The sequence below is a fragment of the Vidua macroura genome, chromosome 9, assembly GCF_024509145.1.
Source record: "Vidua macroura isolate BioBank_ID:100142 chromosome 9, ASM2450914v1, whole genome shotgun sequence".
Classification (NCBI taxonomy): Eukaryota; Metazoa; Chordata; class Aves; order Passeriformes; family Viduidae; genus Vidua; species Vidua macroura.
This window is the reverse complement of record NC_071579.1, coordinates 26258777-26285409: the sequence shown is the minus strand read 5'-3', so window position 1 is coordinate 26285409 and position 26633 is coordinate 26258777. Positions and strand designations below refer to the sequence as shown.

The 26633-nt window shown below is 36.1% G+C and overlaps 1 protein-coding gene across 1 annotated transcript in view; it reads left to right on the top strand.

Moving 5' to 3' along the window:
• Window positions 1–26633, top strand: part of LOC128811727 (BEN domain-containing protein 5) — a 561665-nt gene that overhangs the window by 13619 nt on the left and 521413 nt on the right. Inside the window, exon 2 of the mRNA XM_053985562.1 lies at window positions 3604–3726. Within this exon, the coding sequence (XP_053841537.1) occupies window positions 3604–3726 (123 nt within the window). The remainder of the gene's footprint in view (window positions 1–3603; window positions 3727–26633) is intronic.

Here is a 26633-nt window from a genome sequence, read left to right as displayed (position 1 = left end):
CTGCTTAGTCTGTGGGTTTTCATGTTTGGCACTTCTGGAAGCTGGGCTCATTGTTTACCCAATTCAAGGAGTCACTGTTACTTTCTGAAGAGGTACCTTCCTCTAGAAACTACAGTGTTTAAAGAAAACGTAATTAAATTTGCATGATGTTTATTGTAGCAAATACTGATTTCATCTTTTCGTAAATGAAAAAAGAAAAAAAAAGTTGGCTTTACCCTTTGAATTTAAGAAGGGCAAAGAAACTCTGGAAATTTCCAAGCTCTCCCTCCCACGAATCCCAGTCTCCTGGAGCTGATTCTATTCATTTTCACTAGTTTGATGTGAAATATATCCACAATGACAATAGTGATGAATGCAGATACCAGAAGACTCTGCCCAGGTTTTATTTTAAAGCCTTATATGCTTACAGAGATTTCAGGCACCCACAGATTTTATACTTGATAGAAAATTACTATTAAAGTTTAATACTGCAGTAAAAGTAAATCCTAGGGATTTGCTGAAGCCTCCTGGAGTTTAAGCTATGAAGAATTAGAATAAAATAGCTATGTGTCTTACAACCCATAAGAAAAATAATTGACAAAATAAGAACTACATTCTGAGACAATTTCTTTGCTAGGTTTTGCCTTTGCTTGTCTTATCTAACCTTTTTTTCAAAGGAGAATCTGGTCTCCTTAAGTGGACTGTACAGGATGTACTTCAGTTAATTCTCTTCTTTCCCTTTCAGTTTGTTTCAGACTGAAGAGCTATTTCCCTTCCCCACAACGTTCTGTCATACATCTTTGCCTCCAGCCAGGAAAATCTGCTTAGGGCTCCCCAGTTGTGAGGACAGGATCTCTGTATTGGCCAGAGGACTGGAGCCCAGGGTAGCTGTTCTCTCCATCTGAGGGTGGTAATGTGTTCCCAGCACCGCTCTCTGCATCTGCTGAACACACAGGCGTGAAGCCATGGTTTATAATGGCCTCATACAGGCTCCTTTTTGGGCAGTGCTCTGGCCTTTTCTTTATCACCCAAGGACAACATGCCAGAAGGGACATGGTGCTGTTGTGCCATTTAATAATGTGAAGTTCAAAGATAGCAGTTTTGCATGTTTAGAGATTAAAGATAATATAACTCAAAATATAGCAACATTGCATTCTGAATATTCTAATTACTGTGGAATAAAGAACATGCTAGGAGAGTAATATTGTTAAATGACTATGAATTGCAGGCTATTTGATGATTTTAGTCTCATTCCTGAAAGGCTACATTAGGTCAGGAGGAGCAGATGGAAACTTTTTGCTGGGACACAGTTACTTGACAGCTTCCTTCTGCATTGTGTAAAGACTCCATTGGCAGATTTTCTAAATTGCCAGGGAGATGTAAATCTCTCTTCTGCCTGCTTTTCTTCCACTGTCTTATGTTGGCAATGCTATGAATGTAATCCTTTCTAGTTTCTTCATCTTTAAGTGGTGTTTCCCATTTATATTTTACAATTCCTAAGAGGTCTATTACTTTTAGCTGAGACTTAAAAGGGAACATTTACCAAGAGGAGTTCAGTCTTCACACAACTCTACTCAGGTGACTCCCTCACTTTGGTCCCTGGCAGCTCAAGCACTCATGGTGATTTGCAGGTTTTCCAATAATTTTTCCCTGTATCCTTAATTCTACAATGTTTGATTGCAAATGACCAACTTGACGAATCTTAACTGCAAGAGGTATGTATTAATCCAACTCAGGTAAAACTGAGGAAGTGGTTTTCCTCTGGCTGCTGCTCTGCATTGCAGCTTGCACAATGCAGAGGGGTGAATTTTATCAAGGGACAGGATCACAGCCATGCAGATGCACAGATGCCCCATCCAGGCCTCAGTTTGCCTCTGGTGTTCCCAGACTTTAAGCAAATTGTATCAGCATGCTGGTAAAACCTATCCAGTTAAAATATCCTAAGTATCAATTATACACTTAAAGAAAACAATTTAAATGCCACAGATTGCTGTCTGTGGGTAATTATTCAGTCTAAAACAAATAACCCGGAGGTTACAAATAATTTTGCAAAAAAATACCATCATGCATTATTAAATATCTACATTTTTAGATTATGATAAAATAAGAAAAGGTCTAAATTCTGTTTGTTCTGTTGTAGTACTTCCCAAAGACAGTAAGTTCCAAATTTCTTCCTGGGGAAGACTGGGGATTCATATGCCAAATATTGACCTGGATTTGCATATTTTTGAATGTGGGATTTATGTACCTGTGAAAATATGGGTATATGATAGAAAGCCTTACAGACCCTTTAACTATGGTGTCACTAATACATTGACATAATTTGTTACCTCAGCTAAGGTGTTTTGCCTCAAGAGGTGGAATACCTTTATGTACGGAAAGGTCACTTTTAATTAATAAGCTGTTTTCCTCATTCAGGGACAATATGAATTGCTTGTAACATTTGTGTGAAATAGTTTTCAATATAAAAATAAAACAAATTGAGCTTTATGTCACATTTATCATCCCCCGTAACCCATTTAAATGTCAAAAAAATCAGTACAGACCAAAAGTCTATTTCTAGAAGCCTTAGTAGCCGTATTTATCAGAGTGAAATAAGATATTATCATCCCATTATCCCATCACACGCCTTCTGCACTTGAAGCCATAGCATTTCTTCATTTTCTATAATACAGAAGATAGTTTTTCTGTTGTTAAATATTTCTTGTTCAAGCTGTAAGTACTGAAGAAAGTGCTGAGTGTTTCTCACACAATAATATAAACGTATGATATAATATACAATTATTTGATTGCTTTCTTGTACATATCTCAAATGGAAAAAAAAACCTAGTGCTCTTCTATCCCTATTTGGAAACAAATATTTTGCAGACTGCAATTTGTTATTGTAATTTTATGGTAAGGATAAAGCTGTCAGTGTATTCGTTACTGATGTATTTTGACAAAAATCATGCCATTGTGTGGAAACTTTATATCCTTATATATTTTACCATGAAATAATGCCCCATTAAAAAAAGTATTATTCAAGTTCTTTTTCTGAGTTTTGTTTCCTAACAATGAGGGCTCAGGTAGTCACATGGCTCTATGGGTGTATGTCTCTTCCTTCTAATAATTCTAAAATTTCAAATATGAGTGGGACTGAAATCTCAGAGGTTCTAAGTTCATTTAAGATGCATGAAAATAAGTAGCAGGATAGAGGAAGAAGATCCCATTAATGCTGATAGAGAGGAAGATGCTTCTGAGGGCTGTGATAAAGAACCTGATGAGGAGTTCAATTCCAGGGAATCCAGCAGGATCTAGAGCTAGAGAGTTCCTGTTGAAAGAAGTAGATCCAGCTGAATATCAGACTAATGCATATGAGAGGGCACAGCCACAGGTTATAAACATGCAAGAAAACAGGCTGGGTGGTTTGTTCCTTAGAGAGGCTTTAACAGATTATGCCATTATTATATCAAAATTCTTATATACACTTTGAAAAGAGAATTAATTTACTGGTGCAGATGATAAATGGTGCAAATTTTATTTTATGTAGAAATGTGTGGGGAAGTAGCCTTCTACTGTTTTTTATATATTAAATATATTTTGTTTTATGCTCATGGGGTTTTTTTTTCACTTTTACTGCAACAGGCAGTGCCATGGGAAGTGATGATATCATAGCAGGGAACGTGAGCAAGTACATTGTTCTCCCAGCTGGTTACTGTGGACAGCCTAAAAAAGGACATCTGATATTTGATGCCTGTTTTGAAAGTGGTGAGTATTTTCAACATTATTTTACCTAGTTGTCAATATATTAACACTTTTAACTTTATCACTCATCTTTTTATGAAGTGTCTTAATTATAAAGAAGACTTACATTAAATACTACTTAACAAATTCAGCTGATTTTCTTCAGTCACAGTATGACTTCAAATCAAACTTCAAATGTCAAAAAGGTTGTGAAGTTTGCTGTTGCCTACAATAAAATTTTCATCAGGTCCATCTTTAACCACATGTGGATACATAACTGGATTTTATACTGTCATTATTTATGTGGTAGTGTTTATGTATTTATGATGTAGTATTTAAAATATGCTATTTAAAAATTTAATTTAGAAATTTACTGGGGCAGTTAACCCAGTAAAGACCCAAGCCCATCCTTGCATAATTAGAGAATTTTAAAAATGTGTATGTGCTGTCTTTAAATATATTACTTTGGGTTTCCTATGGCCTGATCCTATATTGCCGAGGTTAATGGAAGTTCTGCCTCTGATGTCAATAGGAGATGGAAGTTCTGCCTCTGATGTCAATAGGAGAACTTCAGGAAGCTACTGGAAACTGAAAGAGAAAGTATTTTTACTGGAGTTGTAGTTAGCACATTAATTTAAAGAGTAATTTTAATTGCTTATATGCATGTGGGCTATGTAGGTGAATATATCCATGAAAATGTAGCATTGTTTAAATTGTTGTGTTACATACATGTGTGCTACCAGAGTTTTAGCTTAAATCTATTATTACTGGATTTCAGACCTACAGAGCACTGTTAAACACCATATGAAGAAAAGGCATTTGGCAGGATAAACTATAGTTTTCAGCATGGTTTATGTGAGAGGTGCTGGTAATGCCAAAACTGCTCAAGTGTCTTGTAAAATGAGCTTTTTATAAAGACTTATGTCCCTTAGGGTACAATACTGGCTGCCAGTTCCTGGATAAATATTAAATTGAGTTATTTAAATCCTTTGATTACATTATGTAAAAAGTGCAAATAATGCAGTGAATAATAAAGAGTATCTTTTTTTTTAAGGTGCGTCTCTGAAGGTTCAGACAATAGTTCTTTATTTTTAAAAATACTTTGGGTGCTATTTCACAATAGTTATGTGGGTTTTTTGCATTTTTGTATCAGAAAATGGCTTAAGAAATTAATCATGGCCAAGCTGGGAAATTTACTTTATTGTGCTAAACTTCTCTGCAATTAAAAAGATCAGTAGCAGTCATCGAATTATTTGTGAAGTATTGTGAGTCATTGCGTGATGGTTTAATTCCAGTTTTTGAACAATGGAATTAATTATATTTTTAAATTAAAACATTCAGTTCAAAGGTAATGTTCATACTTTACATACTTTGGTAATAATAGAATATGATAGAAGCAGGTGCTATTTGAAATACTGTATTTATTTACATTGTAGTATGATGAGGCTGTGATGTTGCTTTGCATATTCAGACACTTCCAAACCACAAATATGAATGAAATGAATACCTTCATTTACTTTCTCATGATGACAATGTATTAGCAAGAGTGAGAGTAATATTGTGTACACTTCATATGTAAATTCACTTCATCTTTTGTTCTATGTCAGCCAAGTAATTGCTTAGAGTACCTTTACTGGTCAAAGCAAATTAACTGATATTGGATAACTTATGAAATTGTTGTTCATAATGAAATCTATCCCACCCTATTGTCCAAACATAGGACTCAACATTTATAAGATTGTTTTGATGCTCTTTGAGTACCACCTTAAATATAATATCCTATTGAAATTGCCTTTTTCAAAGAACAGATGGTAAAACTGAGCCCACCTGCAGTACTGCCCCCAGCTCTGGGGCCCCCACAACAAGAAATACAGGAACCTGCTGGAGGGGCCCAGGGGAGGCCACGAAGATGCTCCAAGGACTGGGACACCTTTCCTATGGAAACAGGCTGGGAATACTGGGCTTGTCTGGCCTGGAGAAGAGAAGGGTCTGAGGAGACTTTTGTGGCCTCTCAGTAGGTAAAGAGGGCCTATAAAAAAGGTGGAGAAATAATTTTTCCCAAATTCCCTGTCTGTGGGGACAGGACAGGGAGAAAGGGCTTTAAACTGAGAGAGGGTATATTTAGGTTGGCTATGAGGAAGAAATTGTTTACAATGAGGCTGGTGAGGCACAGGTTGCCCAGAAAAGCTGTGGCTGCCCCATCCCTGGAAGTGTTCAAGGCCAGGTTGGATGGGGCTCTGAGCACCCTGGTCTAGTGGAAGGTGGCTCTGCCCCAGGCAGGAAGGGGTTGGAACAAAATGATATTTATGATCCCTTCCAACCCAAGCCATTCTATGATTGGCGATAAAATAGAAGTTGTGTTAAATGTAATTCTGTAAGTGGCTTTTCTTTCTTTGGCTGCATTCTCTGTTTTCTTGAAAGGTCTGGTTGATAGAAAGAAAATACCTATTTTTCAATGACTGTTTTATATTGTAGAAATGTAAGTAAACAGATTTCAGAATAGAGAAGGGGTATTAAACTTGTAGAAATCAGGAAAAATATTAATACATGCAGAAGAAATGCTGTTTAATGTGGTTTCATTTTTGTAATTGCTATCATTATTGTATTAAATAGCATTGAAAAGTATGAATTTCTTTGAGACAGAGGTGTGTTTTTATGTAGTCTGAAAACCAATGTCCAGCTTGCTGTTTTGAAGTGCTGTGCTTTCAAAAAATAGAATTGGGCATTGGGATTTCCTTTTAGTCCATTCTGTTGTTGAGAGGCAAAATAAACTATTTTTACCATTCCTGACAGATGTTTATCTTTTTCAGACACTTTCAGTGAGTTTCAATGAGAAAGCAGAAATCCATTCTAACACTGCAATTTGCTCAATATAAGAAACATTTTCTTTCTACGTAGAAATGTTCTTGCCAAAAATGTATTAATTCTTGTCCAGTCTTATAGGCACAAAAAGCAGATTATTACTTTCTTTTTTGACTTAATGGAAAGCTGCTATCATATCTTTCCTTGGCCTTTCCCTCCTCAGGTTAAATAACTGCTATTTTTTCAATGGTTCCTTAGTGCTCACATTTTCCAAATTTTCTCTCATTCTTTATTTCCTCTGGCCTATCTCCAGCTGTTTTTATTTCCTCTGGCCTATCTCCAGCTGTTTTCTGCCTTTCTTGATTGGCAGTGGTCCAAGGTGAGCATGATACTCAGATAAGCTGGTGCCAATCCTATGTAGAGTTTTTTACATGACATGCCTTGCAATCTATTTACCTCTGCAATGTGACAGTCCAATCTTTTTCACAATAGCATGGTACTGTTGACTTCTATAAAACTTGTGAACCCTTATACTGTCCAGGTCCTTTTCTGAAGGAGCTAAAGCAGCTGGTGCCTTGCACTTTACATACTCTTAATGAATCTCTTACTAGGAAAAAAAATCATTGCTGTAAAATAAATGCAATTACTGAAAATGAAGAAAGGTGCCTCAGCCCTTTATCTTATTAATAACTGACAGAGGAGTAGAGAAGATGGAGAATTATCAACTTGCAAGTATGTGAGGAATTTGTGTTTCCCATAGTTCAAGCTAGTGTTGTGCCTGGAATCTTCATTCTTATCTTTATTAATATTTAAGAATATATACAGCCAAAATAAACTTTTTACATTGATTTATCATTAGCATGAAAGAAACTGATAAAAATTCAGATTCCTTGCATACCACACCATACTTTTTGGATAATTTTAGTTTTCACAAGAAACATGAGTTAGCTTCAGGGAAAAATGAAAGCATAGCTACCTATGCACAGTACAAATTTAAAGGGAATGCCACATCTGAAATGTGTACATTTGGTCAGTTGTAATTCTGTTTCCTAATATTCATTAATGCATTAAATTATTAACACAGTTTCAGTTTAGCAGCAATGCACATCTGTACAAATGTTTACCTCTCATCACACCTGTCAAACGGGAATTTTGCACAATATAGTGGGTAAAAGGATGTATTCATTTCTGCTGTCCAAAGAAGTCCTTCCTGATTGAGGAAGTCCCAGATTTTGATATGAACATGTTCTTCAGGGAATCTGGCATTTCATACTCAAGGTGCGTTGGTATTTCAGACATTTTATCTAAAGGACTTCAAAGTTTAGTTTAGCCAGCTGCCCCTACTGTCTTGTGTTGCCTTAGTGCTTGTGATTTCTGATGGCATCCATTAAGCCAGCAGCCTATTCTGTATTGTGACTAAGAGCTGTTTTATCTGCTTAGTCATTTTAACTGTAAGAGATGGTTTTGGAGATGATACCTCCAGTGCTGGAAGCCAGTTGTTTTTCTGGGAGCTTACATATCTGCAGTATCTTTGCTTCTGCATGAGGTCACAAATTTTTAGTGAATTTAACATGATGCATGGGAAGCTTTTTATATGTATTTTGCAAAGTGAACAAAGAAAATATAAACCAAATTACTCAGCCCTTAAAAAACCCCACCTTTTTTCTCCTAGTACAAAGGCTGTTTGCTGGGTGTAGCCACCAGTTGCCTTCCTGGCTCCATCGCAGAGTGATTCTGAGGTGGGCTCCGGTTGTTCTCCAGCTTTTGCCTCCCTGGGCTCTCCATGGAGAGAACTGGCAGATGAAAAACTTGGGCTGACACTGCCAGGTGTGGCTTTGCTGCAGAAAAATGCTGAGGAGGTTTAAATGTTCCTTTTGCCTGGTGTCACTGGGTTGCCAGTCCCCAGGGTGGGTTAGTTGGTGGCTCTGACTCGGGAATGCACCCCAGTCCTGCCTGGCCTGGGATGGCACAGGGAATATGGGAGGGAGCCGGAGTCAGGCTGCAGACTGTGATGTGTTGTGAGCGTGGTTAAAAACCCCAAGCCCGACAGATTCTGCTGCTTGTGGCTCAAATTGCTTGTTTTATAATTACTTTTGAGAATTGAAGGAGCAGTGTTGGCTCACAGAGGTTCGTAAATCTCAGCATTCACACTGTTAAATACAGGGGCTTTTAATAAGGCTTTGAAAATATATATTTTAGCTTGTTAATCAAATATAATGCTGTTTAACTGTTAAAAAATACTGTGTTTCTTGAAATTAGAAATGAAGCTGCTGTCTGCTTTTATTCTCATTTCAACCAAAAAGTGGAACTCCGCCAAGAGTCATTAAATCTTCTATCCTTTGGATGAATTCTTATTTTTTTATGAAAAAATGTTATGATTGGGTAATTTCTGTATTGTGGTTTATGTTCAAAAGATTGTAATTAAAGTTTTGTAAAATTTTAGATCCAATCTCAATTACTGTAAGCCTCAAATTATGTAAACTGCTGTACCACCACCTTGCAATGAAAATTATTTACAAACATTAGTTTGTCTTTTCCTACAGCAGGTTTGTAAAATATTTTGCATTAGAAACCTGATAAAAAATTCAGTGCTGACGGATTTTAAATGATATTAATCAGTTGGAGAAAGTTAAAACTTACAATGTATTAAGAGATCTCATATGACTGAGAAGTACCCTCGTATCATTTTTGTTAAGGTTTTAAATATCCTTCTATATTTCAAAAATAGGATAATGTACTTATAAAGCACTTTGCACAACACTCAAAATTGCAATAAGTGATTGTAATTCCGCTGATCTCATTGTAACCACTTAGAGGCGTGAAATAGGCCATTGAGCTTTACCATGAAAGATATCTTCTGAACAAAAGCAGAGATAATATAGGATGGATTGCCCTTTGGGGTTGCTGCTGTCCCAGTTGTTAAGACTTGACATGTAACTTTAGACAGCTAAAATTAAGGGTGATTAATCTTAGTTGTGATTAGTAAAATATTGTAAAATTTGATTTGCAAAGCATTTTCTGAAATGGACATTTTTGTTCATAACAATTTAAAAATGAAAACTAAGACAACACAGATGATGATACTGTTAGGTATCATACTCAAAGAAAAACTGAAATCCAACCTAGGAAATAGTTGTATTTTTTGCCATCTAACAGAATTGTAACGTGCTTCCAAAATTATTAAACAATCTGACCCTCTCTGTGTTTATGTTTAAATGAACAGAAAAACCCTTTTTCCCCCTGATTTCAGTAGCACTGCAATGATATCCTAGAGCAGGAATAAAGCAATACAGGCAAGTGTCATAATTGCACATCAGTAGAAACAGAAAGTGCAAAAGCTGTGTAAGGATACTTTCTTCCAGTGCAAACACTTTTAGTAGTAGGCTAAACTGTGTTTTGGAGCAAATACTAGTCGATATTCCAAATTTCCTGTATTATAATCTGTCATGTATATCTAGAATCACTAGGTCAGGTGGAATTGTTCTGGCTTTCACTTCTACAAGGATGCTCATCTGTAAAGTAGAAACAAAGGAATGAAAGTCTCTGTGTTATTTCAGTAATGATGTCTGTTTTCAGCCTGCTTTTGGGGCTTCAAGGTGTGTCTGATTAATGAACCATTTTAGTTATTTCCTTATTTTTTGACAGTAATTTATGCCACATTTCACAGGGAGGCGTGAAGTGGTTATTACTGCCAGTAGGGATAATTTAGCAAATGTTACCCATTTCTGAACATGTCTGTTCCCAGTTCAGAGCAGTGTTACTCTATCAGAGTATCAATACCTTTGGACTACTGCAAGTTAAAAGTCAGAAAAAAAAATAAGAGCAAAAGATTGATTTTAATTTTTTTTGTGTGTTTTAATGATTACACTAGGCATAGATTAATGGATGTAGCATGCACAGAGTGCTATCAGTTAACATATATGACATTACTCAGATGTCTCAAACTCCGGAAAAAGCACGTGAATGATTTATGGAATTGATATTAATCTCTTTCCAGTAAATGCATTACTAAAGTTACATGGGAAATTGATGTTACTGCTGTAATGCCAAATTAATTTCTTTCTTGCTAGGTCAGCATTGCAAATGGAACTAAATATTAACCTTTTAAATATCTAAACAGATATAGTATGGAAGGCATTTTTACAAATGGGGAGTACTTGATGTCAGTGTGATACCAGCCAACACATACAGCATTAGTCAGATAGTGTAACTTGTGGGAAATAGATATTAATTAATGAAAATGCAGGAAGCATTACTGTAACAATGAGAGTAAAGAATTAGGATGTTAATTGCAGTTGTTGTGACAATTATGACTTTCTCAGTCAGTTTACCATCTGATTCTCACACTACCTTCTGCAGGACCGATCCTTTCCTCCCTCTTCCCGTGTGTTTGCATCTCCTCAGCTGGTATTAAAGCACAAGTGTGGATTTGCTCTTTGGCTGACCCAAAAGGACCAGAATAAGCAACTAGAAACAAAAGCAGAAATGTCTGTGACCAGATATTGTAAGCTCACAGAATATTTTCTCGGTATAAGAAACAACTAAATACAGTATGGATCCCTAGTCTGCAAAAAAAGGTAACTGAGCAATAAAGGTCTGTAAATTCATGATTTCTAGTTAAAATATCAGTGTTTTCATGTCTGTTCTCTTTGTACAAAAACTAAGGGCCATCAAATGAACCTAGCAGTTAATATGTTGAAAGCAAACAAAGGAGAATGATTCCTTACATGTTGTTTAATTAAGCTGTGGAATTTCTTCCTGCAGAACATTGTGGATGCTAAAACTTGACATGTGTCATGCTTTCAATAAAAAATCCAACTGACAAGCCCAGGAAAGAAAAATCAGTTGAGAGCTACTAAACACTGACACCATTTCTGGCTCAGAAGGTTCATAAACTGTGCCTTGTAAATTAGGGAATTCTACTGGGAGGTGTCTTCCAATACTTGTTTTTTTCCTTATGTTCTCCTGTAGGGATCCATTTCTGGCAGTTACTGGGCTGGACCTTGATCTCACTTGATAGATACATCTGATTAAATGGTTAATCTCTGTTAGGACATTTAATAATGTTGTGTTGTTTTCTAAAAACAGATTACAGGTTATAGTTGCAAGCCAAAATTAACATCATGCAAAACTATACTTGATCAAATAACAGGAAGGAAAATCTTACAGTTCTTGTTTCCATTCAAACTATTTTCTTAGGAGTATGGTGGCAGAAGGTGGTGTTGTCCAGAAACAGACCTGATGCAGATCCATTCTTAAGATTTTGCACATTCCTGATACTTACATTTCCATCATATTTAAAAGTTTTCATGGGATTTTTGTAAGCTTATTCTCTGACAGAGAAGGAATTAAAAAAGACCCTCAACAACAAAGGTGTTTTATATAGAGATGGCTAAGTACTTTTTGAGAATAAGCAAAAGGATTTTCCTACGTATTCTGAGGTAAAGGTTCTGAGTTAAGTTAAGTTTCCAGTTTCCATTTTTCTGGCTCTGTTCAAAATTTTCCATCTGGAAAAATGATAGAGGGAAATACAAGAAAGAATAGCAATGTCCCTGCCAGTGTGAAGGAACATTACATTACACTGAACAAATATCCTTATCTGAATGTACAATCACTGAAATAAATGCAGCTGTGTTTATTTCAGCATAATCAGATATATTTGAATATAAAATCATTGACATAAATGCAGCTGTGTTTATTTCAAACTGCACATGTTAATATGAACATGAATGTGATATCAGGAATCAGGAATGTATAGAGGTATGTATATATAGTGACACAATAGAAGCCTAGGACAGTGAAAAGTATGAAGGAAAAATGTCTAGATGACATTTGTGCTGTACCTAAAGATTTTTTAACACCATTGGAAGTCACTAATGAGGAGATGCAAAATTCTTCTCATATGCAATCCCTGGATTTGAATAAATCTGTGGTTACTCTATAGAATAACAGGTGACCTCTGCCTCAGTTACTTACTAAGGAAATAATTACTTTGAATAATTGCTTCTTAAAATAGAGAATTGTGTTAGTTTTGAGTTATTGGTAGGTCCAGGTCAATCTCTTCTGATGGGTGCAGTGGAGACCTTAACTGTACCTCAGGTTTTTATCTGATTTTGAGCCTTTAAAAGAGCTGCCAACCACCCTTCCCAAATTTCATCTTGCCAGGTTCTCAAACCCCGGGAAAATACAGTGTAGAGCAGTGACAATGAAAAAAAAATTGGAATTGTTTATTTTGCCAGGAATGCTGCTCCTTGCTATTTCCTGAAAGTACTACTCTGCCTTCACTGTCCTGTTTATATGCTTAACCTCTGTCTTTTGAAATCAGAGCCCTTCAGAACTAGAAGAAATTGAAGTATTCTTTACTCTGCTTATGCAGATGGTGCTATATAGACTATCACAAGGAGTGGCTTTACTCAGAATGAAAGAGAAAGTGGCATCAGAACAGTAAATATTTGGGAGCCAAGAGGTATTGTAAAAGCTTTATTTTCATCTTGGGAGAACATCGAAATATTCTCCTTGACTAAATAGTGGTATTTTGTTCAGTTAGTTCAGTAACCTGTAATATTATCCCTGTTTTGCAGAAGACAGGAACACAAAAGCCCTGGTTCTTGACTGCCTAGTGCCTTTTGTAGTGAATTTCAGCTGTGTGAAATGAGTGCAAAATGGCTGGGAAACGTTGAGAGTGCTTTGCATCAGATATATGTGAGCCAAATTCAGACTGAAATCTAGGAAATTTCATATCTTGTACTATGTCTACTAGATTTGATCAAACAGGTGTGCTATAAAGAACGGGGAAACAGAAGGAAAGGGACTAAAGCAGAGAAGAACCATTTGAAATGTTCATGGCAGCCCCCGCCCTGGAAGGGCCGCTGGCCGTGGACACAGCGATGCTGAGCTGCTGCTTCTCTGTCACTGTGTGACCACAACATGTGGTGCTGCTCTCGGCTCAGGACAGGGCTCAGGCAGCACCAGATGGGAGAACAATGTTCCTTGTACTTCCTTCCCAGTACAGGAATACCTTTCACAGAATCACAGGATGGTGAGAAGGGACCACAGTGGGTCACCTTGTCCCACCTTTCTGTTCAAGCACATGGCACAGGGTTGTGTGCACACAGTTCTGGAATATTTCCAGTGAAGGAGATTCCACACCCTGTCTGGGCATCCTGTTCCAGCGCTCAGTCACCACACAGGAAAATTCTTCCTGATGTCCAGGTGAAATTTCCTGTGTATCGGTTTCTGCCTGCTCCTCTTGTGCCATTGCTGGGCACCACTGAGCAGAGCCTGGTCCTTGCTCTGATCCCTCCCTGCAAGCACTGACAGACAGGGATGAGGGCCCCTCTCAGTCATGTCTTCTCAGGGGTGAACAGGCCCAGCTCCCTCACCCTTTCCTTGTAAATCCTATCCTGTGTGTGATTATGTTTGATTTTGTTCCCAGTGGGCTGAAGATACTGGCACAGGCTGCCCAGAGGGGCTGTTGAGTCTCCATCTACAGAGGCGTTCAAAACCTGGGCAGATGCAGTTCAGAGCAGCCTCCTCATGCTGACCCTCTTCCAGGACTAGACAATCTCCAGAAATCCCTAAGAGATCACTTACAAGATGAACACTTTCTCTTTTTTTGCCCTGAAATCAGAATACACTTCAGATAGATTCTGTTCTTTTTGTTCTTTAAATCACTTAAAAATTCTCAACTGCCTGCTGTTCCAAAGTTAACAAGCCAAATTAAGATCTTTGCTTGTTTGAGCTGCCACTCTAATGCAAGAAGATACAAAACGCTGTGAAATAAACAGTGGTCTGTACTTTTGAAAGAATACTGGCTAGAAAACATACTTCAGAAGAGGTGTTTCATAAACAAAAAGTATTTTTATTCTTGGATGGATACTATCTGATTTCAGGAGAAAATATTTTGGAATTTTTTGCTCAGCCTAACAGGAATTTGGATACAAGTTATTAGGTGGGAAACACATTATTTTGCAAACATGCAGAGCTTCATTTTGCATTTATCAATGCTATTTAGTAACCTAATTGCCTTCTAGGTTCAGCCTTTAGCATGCTAATTTTGATTTAGTGTTTGTATTTCTGAAAACAAACTGGGAACGAACCATAAATTATTGCTGTGTGTTCTTTAGACAGCTACTGGAATTCCAGTATCTACTACAATAACATAATGTGAAGGTAAATTACCATAATATATTAAGGGTTATTATTATGTTCTAACAGTTTCTGGTGGAATCACATCTCTTTTTTCTCATCTGAAACTGTAGCTTTTTCATAAGAAGGATAATTTATTCTGTTTAAAAAAAAATTGGTTTGAATGTTTATTGTTACTACTGTACTATGTTATGAATAATTCATTTTTAGTAGCCTTTTTTAAGATTGTAAGTGAATGTCATATTTCTGATGTGAAAAACTTTTAAGCCTTTATGATGAATGCAATATAAAATATGGAGAGCTAAGGAATAATACATCTAGGGTTTTTTCCTTTTCCTTTTAGAATATTGGTGGTCAGGTTAAGAAATTATGTTCACAGTGAGTTTTTTGAATGATTGACTAAGAATTCTTTTTGATACTTGTGTTCCATTTTGGTCTTTCTTCTTACTTGCAGCTTTTATTATATTAGGATCCAATTATGTAAGGCTTTACATATATATTTCATATTACTGTTAAGTTGTATAATGGAACCCCTTCAATGCAACATAAAACTGCCCACATACTGCACTGGGCTGATGGCCTCTTGTGTAGGCACAGTTAAATTAGATTGTTTAGCAGTGTTAGCACAGCCCAAAATGTCTTGAAATTGGATGAATACTGAGAAGGTGAGTTCACTCTGGAGTTTTGTGCTGTTACAGATCCATTGCTGTCAAAATAGCAGAGCTTTGTGCCTGAGCTCGCTGGTGTGATGGATGGTAGCTGTGCTCCTTACTAAAAGTAAAGTTAAGACGAGGAATGGGGCAGCAATGTTATAATTAATTTATGCTTTTGTCTGGGAAATAAAAGCTGATAGCAAGTTGGAACTTGACTTGTGGTTATTTCTGCGTGTATTTTCAGTGTCTCTTCTGTTTGAGTAGCTTCAGGGCGATTCTCACTCATCCCAGACACTTCTCATCCTCTTACTTGATTATCTCTATGCTGTCCTGCCTGTTATTTCTCTTTACTCTCTGCATTTGTGTAAATGTTATTGCTAAAGTATCTTCTTTTATATGTTGAGAGAATGTTGAGCCTCACTCCTTGAGCCTGTACATTAACTGCTGTATCAAATTAAATCTTGCTGTTATCACCTCTAGGACTCCATGTTATCAGTCTGCCATTAGCATTTGTTTTGTTTTTCCTTATTCCCATCTGTGTGCTCTTCTTTATCCTTTTGGATTTAGTGATCAATTTATTTCCTTCCCTCATATTTGCATTTCATTTTCATCAGTAAACATTTTGTCTATTTTATTTTAGTCAAGGTTTCCCGTTTTCAGAATTTCCTCTACCAGTATCCCTCCTTGAAAGACTTTTGTAAATCTGCCTTTCCAAAAAGCTTCCTATTTTTTTTTCTTCCTAAATGTCATAATTTATATTGATATATATTTAACATTCAAAGGAACTGGGATCCAGAGCTATTGTCCTGATATTTGTCCTTATTCAGTCTGTATGCTGTTTTGAACATGAAATGTTTCTTGCTCAAAACTCCAGCTTCAGCTGTGCACTCTAAATATTTTCTCTAGCACGGGGGATCTATGTTGACAGATGCCAAATCTTCAGTACCTGGTCCAGATCAGAAATCAGAGGAAAAATTTCTTCATAACTACAGTTTCAGTTGGTTTTGGGTCAGACCATAAGCTTGTGAAACTTTCTATGGATGAGTAGTTGTGTGGCAAGTGGGCAAATTCTCTGTAACTCAATTGGCTGAAGGTCAGTGAGAGTGCACACCAGAGGAGTCAGAACTGCTTAGATGGTAGGAAAAGGAGAACTGAGAATCACTGAGAGGAATCACTGAGAATTCTCAGTGATTATGAGGAGTTCAATTAAAAGTGTCTGTCCCATATATCTGCAGTGTCACAATGACATCTAGATGCTTCTTAGGATGTGAATACGTGGCTTCCAAGACCTCTGATTTTATTTTTTATTTAGAATGTTAGCCCAGTTAATAACAACTTATGCTTATAGTCCTTTGCAGCAGGACATCGCTGTGTGCTTTACAAGGTACTTTTGTTTTCATTTTATAGTTCCAGGAATTCGAGGCTCCCAGAAGTTCAGAGCTTCAGTGTTACAAGGCAGAATCACCATTTGAAGCATTTTGACATTATCTTCTTTGAAGCACACTAATTGGATTTAAGCCCACACCTTTGATTACTCTTTAAAACTGAACAAAGTATGTGTCATCTTGAATCACGGTGGATAAGACGGACTTTCCTTTGTAGGGATGCTATTTTATAGTCTGCCATGCTTCAACAGATATTAGGAATAATAGATACTATTTCAGATAGAATATAACAATAACTGATATTATTTCAGCAGCACGGGAAACTTAAATACTGTTGGAAAAATTGTGTTAGGTTATCTTCTCTGAGTCAGACTAATGAAGAATGAACCAGCTGAGTAAAGAAAGAGGAGGGAGAACAAGCATTATCTTCTGCAACCTATTCAGTTTTGGCTGATTTAACCTAGATGAGGAGAAAAGCAATATTGTGTTCTTTGACAGTACTGTAACAAGCTTTGTTAACTGATAATAATAACTGGAAGACATATGTTAAATTGTTGGTTCTTCTGAGAAAGGAAGAATGCTGAAATCAGAAAGTTGTATTATTGTAATTTGATAATTGTGATTTGGTCTTTTTTACCTACACAACTTCATAGTGAGAGCAAATACAGGCTACTATATTTTAACAACATAAAATTCCACAGGGTATGAACTAGAAAATGTGGAGAAAATTCCATTTTGGCTAATTAATATGCAATCCAATGTTATTTTACTGTGGATGTTACATTGGAAAGATAATGTTTGTGAATTATTTCCAATCTTGCAGAAATATTTCAACACCAAGAAAATCTAACCAAAGAAAATAAACTTTTTTATTAGTAGTATTCTTAATTAACCTGTCTAGTCCTATAAAATTATCTTGCCCCCTAAAAATTGTTAGCCAAACATTCCTCCATGATTATTGTTTGTTGGATGATGTTGGAAGAATGTGCTGGTGTGGTTTGGTGTCAGATGCCTTGCAGAGGAAGGTGGAGGCTCAGTTCAGTGTGACACTCACGGGTGGGGCCACCTTGGACCACACCCTTGCCATGCAGCGTGCTCAGGGTGAGGTCTGGGGGTGTGGGTTCCATTCCCGGCTGTTCTAGGCCTTGATGAGCAGCAAAATGCAGCAGCAAATGCAAAAATAATGAGAGAAAGGGGAAAAAAGACACAAATATCCATGTGACTCTGGAATACCTTGTTCTGTACACTGAGGCCAAGTCCCTCAACGTTTCTAGAACTGATTTTTGCAGGTGAAGTTTTATATGAACTTAAAAAAAAATAACTTTGCTGAAAACAAAAGCATAGGTTTTTTTTTCTTTAAATGAAAATATATCTGCTAGCCCTTTAGGTTTCCTGATATCCCCTGTTTTTATACTTATTTGTAAAAGAGTTTATAAATTGATATTTACAACACTTCTGCCATCCTAGTAATTGTAAGAAGTTGCATCCCTGTTCAGAATTGGAAGTTTTTAAAATTCTAATTACAATTCCCAAAGTATCAACTATTTCCTTCTTTAGAGGGGACAGTGGAACTGCCGTGTTTCCTGTGAGCCTGGGATGTTCTAAAGCCAAAGGTCCCTCTGTTGCTGACTGCCTTCACATCAGCAGTGTGACAGAAAGTCATCTTTCAATCACAGAGATATTGTTTTCCATCAGTGTGGTAAAAATATGAACATGAATAGACAGACTTTTCAAAGGTTCCTGGTTTTGAAGACTGGCTTTTGAAATAGCAGGTCTATTTGGTTAAAGCTAGTGACATTTGTTAACTTCTTAATTTGAAAGTTTCACTATGGATAGAAATGTGTAAAAATTTTTTACTAACGTATTAAATAACTGATTTTTTACTTCCAAGTAAATAAACTAAAGAAATACAGGTTATTGAGGTTAAACTACTAGAATATTATTAAAATTAGGAACCAGAAATAATTACTTGCTTCTTAAGGTAGTAATTGTTTTGTTATATAAGTCCTTGTCCAGTGTTTCATAATGTATTAAAACTTTCCAATGCATTTAATAAGACAAAGATTTTTGTATATCATAATGAATGAATGTGTTGTAAAGCACATACATATAGATTCAAATGGAAAATTGGAATTAACCGTGGATATATTTAAAGAAGTAATTTTAATTAAACCTTTTATCTCATAGTTAATTATATTCTAAAGAGCTCATATTATATCAGCTTCCTATATTGTCAGGGTATACTATTAGAAGTGTAATATAATATGTAATAAAAGTAGCATGTTTTGTTGTTATTTTTAACTGAAAAGTTTTGATATTTCTTTAAATTTATATGTGGAGGTAAATTGGCACCTCTCTTAAGAATTCAGCCTAATTTTGAATAGAAATAGTACTGCAAAGTGTGTGTAAGTCCCTGCCTTTGAAGAGTCAAAAGCAATATTGGATCTGTATAATTGATCAAGGTCACTTCATGCCCATGAGACACAATAATACAGCTCTACAATCACTGTAAGGTTATTGAAATACTAATTACTTTAGAAATACTGATTTGCTTTCTGAGTTCATAAAATAATTTATGAGAAAATTTTATCTGTTTTAAAAATCTACATATTTCTTTTTTTTTTTAGATTTTTTTTCTTTTTGGAAAAATATGTTCCTACCAAACTCAAACCCAGTGAGAAAAAACTTGGAGATACAGTCAAATAAAAAAAAAATCTCCACTTAATTGGAATCCTAAATCAAGCTTAAGTGGGCGTCTTGGTAGGCTAGAAACTTCTGGATATCAAAGAATTAACAGAAGAGCAGAAAAAGTGAATATGTGATGTGATTGGCTTTAAAATCATAGTTTCCTCCACATTTTGTGAGAGTCAGATAAGGGTGAAAAGTAACAGCACAGTGGGCAAGGGAGTTCTGTGTTGATTTTTGTTCCTTCATACTTTTTCATTTTGAGTTTTCTGTATTTAAAAGCCAATTAATCTAGTTTATTATATGGCAAAAAAAGCCTGCTTTTTGTTTAAAAGCTTTATTGGCTTTTTGGAATACTCACTTATAAGAAAAAGATCTAGGCAGTTCAATTTCAATAATATGTCTGACTCACATTCTCATCCCATCCATCTTAAATCCATTTTCTTTCTCTAATCACCTGCACGCTCTCGTCACAGTTCCCAGGCTTGCTTTGCTTGTATGAGAGTTTGTAAATTGTACTTTTTAGATACCTTTATGTCTGAGAGACAAGGGAAATGACATTTCTTTTGTGCCTCAAGCATGGGGGGACTGTGTCCCGGAGGAAACTTGGGTGCTCCCTGCCTGAGCCAATGTGAGAAGCTCAGTGTTAGCGAACTGAAATGTGAGATTGTAGGAGGATGGAGAAAGGCAGTGCTCTCTTTTTGTCACACTTATCTCTTAAGTCTGTTGCTTAGCAGACCAATCCCACATGTCGCCAAATATGTGGAACTGAATTATGTGTGATCATTATATAATTATCGTAACATGGAATTTCAGGAACATGTGACAGATGCGCAAGCAACCACGCCCTCCAGGCAAGCCATTCCTTTGAAAGTAGTTTGGTGTTTGCATGGTTAGAGACAAGACATTAATAGCTTGGTTCTGCAAAAAATTGCAGAAGTAGCTTGGTTCTGCAGAGAAAATATTGTTAAAACCCAAAATCTCATAAAGGAGATTTGCACAATTTTAATGGACTTAGCAGTGTGTTTGAAGGTAGAGCTATACAAATACAAATGTCTTCACATATATGTATACTTTATAGATGTGAATGTGAATTTTCATGAAAGTTCCTGTTTGTATGAATGTAGCTACTTTAAAAGTACTCTCATCGGATTAAAATTTAAGATCAGCATTTAATGTTAGCATATTAAATGGAATTACAAGAGGTGTACCTATTGTTGAGTACAAGTTTTCATTGCTGGCTGCCACTTTATAGCAGTCTTCCCTTCAACTTCCTACCTTGCCCTCTCCTTGCCCTTCTCTCTCCCTATGTTTTAGGCATCATTTTCCAATGAAATCCTCATTGTGTGTTAACATGAGGAATAAAATAATATGTTGATGGCTTGGATATCTGTTGGTGTTCTCATGATCCCTGAGTAGAGAGAGTGATGTGCTGTCACTCTCTCCATAACTCTCCAAGGTTGAGAATTCCATTACATCTTTCAAAATGTCTTTTTACTTTCATCTGAAAATGAAAATAAGTTGAATAAAATCGAGTTTACATTTGAGCTGGGCTGCATACTCACTGCTGTGTATAAAATCAAACTTCCTAAGGAGTTTTTTTTCTGTTAATATAACTTTTTTCCTACTTTATGTCAATTATCATATATAGCGTTTTTTGTTGGTTTTTTCTTTTTTTTTTTTTTTGCCACAGTTTGAAGCGAGAGCATTAAGTTAAATTAATTTGACTTTGCTTGGCAAATGGCAATAGTAGCACTTTAACAGCTGTTTGCTTTCCTGGATTGTCCTTGGTGCTGAAATTGCTTTTGTATCTAAACAGCAAAATGTGTTTATAGGGCTACAGAATATGGAGATAAATTTAGCCTGTCAAACAGATATTATTGGGGCTTTTTTTGTGCTGTGGTTTCTGGGAGTGGATCCTGACTGCAGTGCTTTAATTCCAAGCTGTGTGTGCCTTTGGACATCTTACAGGACTGTTGTGGAGCTTTTCTCTTTGATTTATGACCTTGCCTGTATGGACTTCTGATCAGATTTTATTCTCATTTAGTGCAAGAGGGGCTAATTATGAAAGTGACAAAGATTCTTTCGTTGTGCTAAAGCTTTTTGAATGACAAAAGGGGGCTTTAAATTAAAATGAACTTTAACAAGGCATTTTCACATTGAAGTGATACACACTCTACCACTGATAGAGTAATTCATTTTCAACCCTTTCTGATTCTATAAACACATTGTCTCACAAGATCAGTAATTTTTTACCTCTCAGGCTAATGAAGAGTGGATGGTAGACCAATGAATTCTCTTTTTGCAGAACTATTTTGACATTCTTAATTTTTTCTTAAATATCAAAGAAAGGACAAAGAGCTGTGATTTTACTGCATTAATATTAATAATCATTTATCTGCCAGAAAAACATTTAAATATCACTTGACATTTGCAGAGAAAGATTAATGTTTAATTTACTACAAACATAGAAATACTTTGAAATAAAAGGAAACGCTTCTGGATTCAGCAAAATATTAAAAAAATCCAACAAAACACCAAAACCCCAACAAAATTAAGACAGACATTCAGATATAAAAAACCATTGTAACCATAGCAGAAATCAAAAGCATGTTGGTGCCATCTAAAATGTCAATATTTAAATTATCACTTCTGATTGAAAAAATAACATCAACTAGATAGTTCTTTAAGGTCTAATTTAAGCTTTAGCTAAACAAAGATAAATGAGGGGAAGCAGTTTTCTGTTACATCCATGTGAGTACAGTTACAAAGACCTGTATAAATTCTAGCAGCATCATAAAAACAAAGCAATATAATGTAGTTATGTTTTGAGCAGTATTGGCATTTAATAAATATTGGTAAATCTGAAAGTCTAGGGGGACTTCCAGAACAGGCTGGTGTCTGGAGGAAAGGAAAATAGCAAGACACAGGAGTCAGAAAATTGTAGAAGTGAAAATACAGGAGCAAGTTCCATTACCTACAGAAGGATCAAAATGCTGTATAATAAAGAGAAAATCACCTCGTTCTACAGAAGAATGTCAGAGCAGGAGCTACAGAGGAGGAGGAGGAGATGAGCAGAAAAGTTGTGTATCAGTCTAATCTGATGAAATGGCTAAAAATGTACCCAGACTGCAGGAAAGTCTATCTGTAAATTTTATCATGGAGATTATATGGTAAGATACCACTTTTAGGCAATGAAATGATGGGATTAATGTATTGAATGAGAATAACATTTCTAGCCCCCAAACTGTTTTTGTGACTAGATTGATAATGGCATAGAGAATCAAATTCAGTTTTATAATAAACTAAAATACGACTGTTTCTTCCACAAAAGCTGTATGTAGGGCAGATGCTATTCACATTCAGTATTAGTGTGGAAAGTCTATCCTTGCAGTACCTTTTTCCAAGGATTTTTTAAATAAGATAAAGTTTCATCTATAAACCCAGTAATTTATTAGTTAAAGAAGGTTCTTATCCAGGATCCATCTCAAAAAGCAAGATTCTTTTATAAGGCAATACCTGGAACCTTTCCATTAATACTCTTTAATAAAAAAATCTGATTTTATTTACAGCTCTGGTGACTTTTGAGAGGTCCTTGAAAATATAATGTAACTGTAGGTCTCTGATTAAGGTCTCCATGTATTAATTTTTATTCAAGTGTCAGTGTGTAGTTATACTTCGGAAGGATTCCCTTGGAAAAATGGTGATTCTGTGTATAAGGTACCAAACTAGGCCAAATGCAGAATTACAGCATTACTGTGCAGTAAGAAATCAACAGGAATATCCTCTCTTGTAGGATGAAAGAACTTCCTTGTCTTTTGCATTACAAGAATTCTCAGGGTCTTTGCAAAATGATGAATATATTGAGTAGGAAGCATTACATAAGTAGCACTGCTGTGATATACGAAAGAATAACGAATATGCAGCTTTAAATTTTTTTAAACCATTTTTAGTACTTTTTCTTGCACACTTGTGCTGTTAGGCAGCAGGTACATATGAGAATGTTTTACACCAGAGGCTGTAGAGAGCAACAGATTTCAGTAGTGTGCACTGAGCATCAGGCCCTAAGGAGTCAGTATTTGGAACATGTTTCTGTCTGTGACACACCAGTGATGGTACATCCCACTGAGGTACTGCAGTTCCTACTCCCTCATCTGCCCTGGCTGGTGGTTGCTTCCGTGGTTAAGGCTGCAGACGTTGTTATAATTTATTTATTAACTCATTAATTATTTATTTAGGATAGCACCCATTATATGCTAAGTGACTTCCAAACAGAAATTTCCCCAAATGCTTTTCCTTTAAGAGCTGTGCTCTGAAAGATGTGGTACAAGCACAGCCGTGAGAGACTCATTTTGGGAGCGCACGCTTTGTTAAAGAAAGCTGAGTTTCGTGACTCTAATGCAAAACCTCTTTGTATTCTGATTTTCCTTTAACAAAGGTTCACTGCCGTGGATAAAGAACTGCCCATCTGTCATTGGAGGCCTTTGGGGAGTTGATAAAGAGGGAGCCGAGAAATCTGTTTTTCTGGGGATTTGGTGGATTTGGTGTAGTGGGTGTGTGATGGCCATCTTAGGGCACAGGCCTCTGATTTTTAAGCACTCTTGACACTCCCTACTAAGTTGCTGCTTTACCACTGCCAGTTGGTGTGTTTACATGATTTTGTGACTTTTTGGAGCATTTTTCCTGCAGTCTTGGGCTCTGATGATATTTCTGTAATTTGTAAGACTCTCACAGATGTAGGAGAAGGAGTCAAGAGCCTGACTCCATTTTATTAATCCTTTACAATTTCCCTACTCGGTGAACATTGACATTTTATTCTTTGCAGCACCAGGTTTTCTAGGTCCTTTAACTGAAAGCATTAGTTTTTATTGAAAAGGGCAATTTTGAAATAAGGCTCCTTGGCTGCAAATGATTAAATATCAATCTCATTTGATCAAAACTATTGAGTTCTTTCAGCAAGATTGTATTGTATAATTTCTTAATACATATGTGAGCCTGCTGTTTACACAATGGTCTTTGCAATATTTTGGGATATCTGTTACTTGTATATTATGCTATTTTGTTCATAGTAGTTGTTGAGCAATCATGATCACTAAATATTCAGGAATACTTGTTGCTGTTTTTTACTGTGCTCTAAACTGGCATCACCAATAAGACTGCTCTACTTAATGAACATAAAAAGACAGAAAATATTCCAGTTCTAGCTGCTTGTGTTGTCTTTCTAAATTGCATTGTTTATTCTTCTGGACTATAAAAGAAAGTTGCAAGTGATGTCAGTAGGTGGCCTTTGGGATTAACACATGCTAGAACTTTACAGTTATTTATAATGTGAAATCTCTGTAACTGTATCCTCATTGCAGGAGGAACCTCAAGCCTACTTAATATATTTTAATCCCTCTAGTCCCCCCTCCCCTTTGCCCAGACATCATTCAAACACCTGTGACCAAGAAAAGTACTTTTCTGAAAGGAAGAATTCATCCTAAATCTATCCATTGGCAGCACTGCCTGGACTCCTAGAATATGAGAATCTTTTTGTAACTGTTTTTAGTAAAATAAATCATGGCACTGGCCACCTCACCCTTCCTTCTTTTATATTCAATGAATATATTTAAGATTGATTTTGATTGTCTCCTTTTTCAACCAGTCCTTCTTTCTTAAAGGTTTTGAATTCCCTTAATTTTCTGTGTGGAAGACAATTCTGCCTCCTACTCTAATTCAGATAAAAGTTTTAATTTATAAAACTCCTGTGGGTGTTTTAGTCTAGGCCACACATCATTAATATTTCTGCAATTTAATTCAATACAAAGGAATTAAAGATTTATTCATTACACTTGTTTGGGACCACTGAGAAGCAATAACTGCGTTACCAGGGCCTATGGGCCGAATGCCCCCAGGAAATGGATCCAGTGCACCTTACTTGTGTCACTTGGGAGGAAAAGTATTGGAGAGAGTGGAACTCTGACTGTGATCCTGAAAAGGTGTGGAAAATCAGCTCAGGCTCTCACTGTTATGAATTAAGATCAACACCAAAAGAAACAAATAAACCAGTAGAGATCCATAACTTATATACTCCCCCCAAACCAAATCAATACATTTTATTTTAATGCAGTTTACATAGATAAACAAGAAAAGTGTGAAGCTAGAATTTTCCTGTGCTCTCAGTCAGAATTAGATTTTATCACATGGTCTGCTTACAATAAAAGCTCAATCAGCGTTTCTCAGCCTCTGTGAGCTCTACATCCTGATCTACCCTTTGCAGAGATGGAACTTGGCCTTTTACCTTAGCTGCTGCTAAAACCTAAGTCATTGTTCCCATGCAATCTTTTTCACAAAAACTACTGATCTACCGCTATTTGGATGTCACTATTGATAAAAACTTAAAACATTACAGAAACAACAATTTCAACTTACTTAACTGAGGAGGGAAGATAGAAAAGCGACTTCAAGTTTGAAGCATCCAGCTTTTCAAGCCACGTACTTTTGAAATGCTTTGCATATCTGATATTCTTGACCATTTTTCAAAGGAAATCTGGATTTTGACCAAAAATGGAGTCACGAGCATTGCTTTGGTTTCAACTGAAACATCAGGTTTTTAAAAGAATGCTATATTGGTGAAGAGTACCGAGAGATTTTCTGCAGAACATTGAATTAACTGTGGTAGTGAAGATAGTATTTTGTGTTGCAGAGCTTGATATGTGCAATTTTAATAATTTAAACTATAATTTACAGGTGTTGTATATGTGGTTTTTATGATATTGTCTTATTTTTTCAAATCGTGCTTTGTGGTTTCAGGTATCTTGAGCTGACATATGCTCTGGGCACGAATCTAGGAGATGATGCAAAAACTGTCAGGGGTTTTCAGAGATCACCCCAATTTCATTAGATTTTTTTTTCCTATTTAGAAATCAAATACTATTTAGAAGTTCTTTAGGACTTATTGCCAAACTATTTTTTATGAATTCTTTTCACAGGCAAAGACCATAAAGCAAGTGGGAATTTCCATCTGATATTCTTAGATGCACTCCCTTCAGAAGATACCTAATCTTTCACTAGAGAGTTTTTACAGATCTCAGTCCCTGTAGTTCCTGTTCCATTTAGAACATATCAATAAAATTTCTTTGCATTATCATCTCAATGTGTTTTATGATCTGTAAGGATGAATTTCATACACTTTTTCCATATTCAACATTTTACTTATTTTGGGAAATATGGAGTTGCATGAAATATAGATTAATACTGTATGGCTATCTTGGACTTG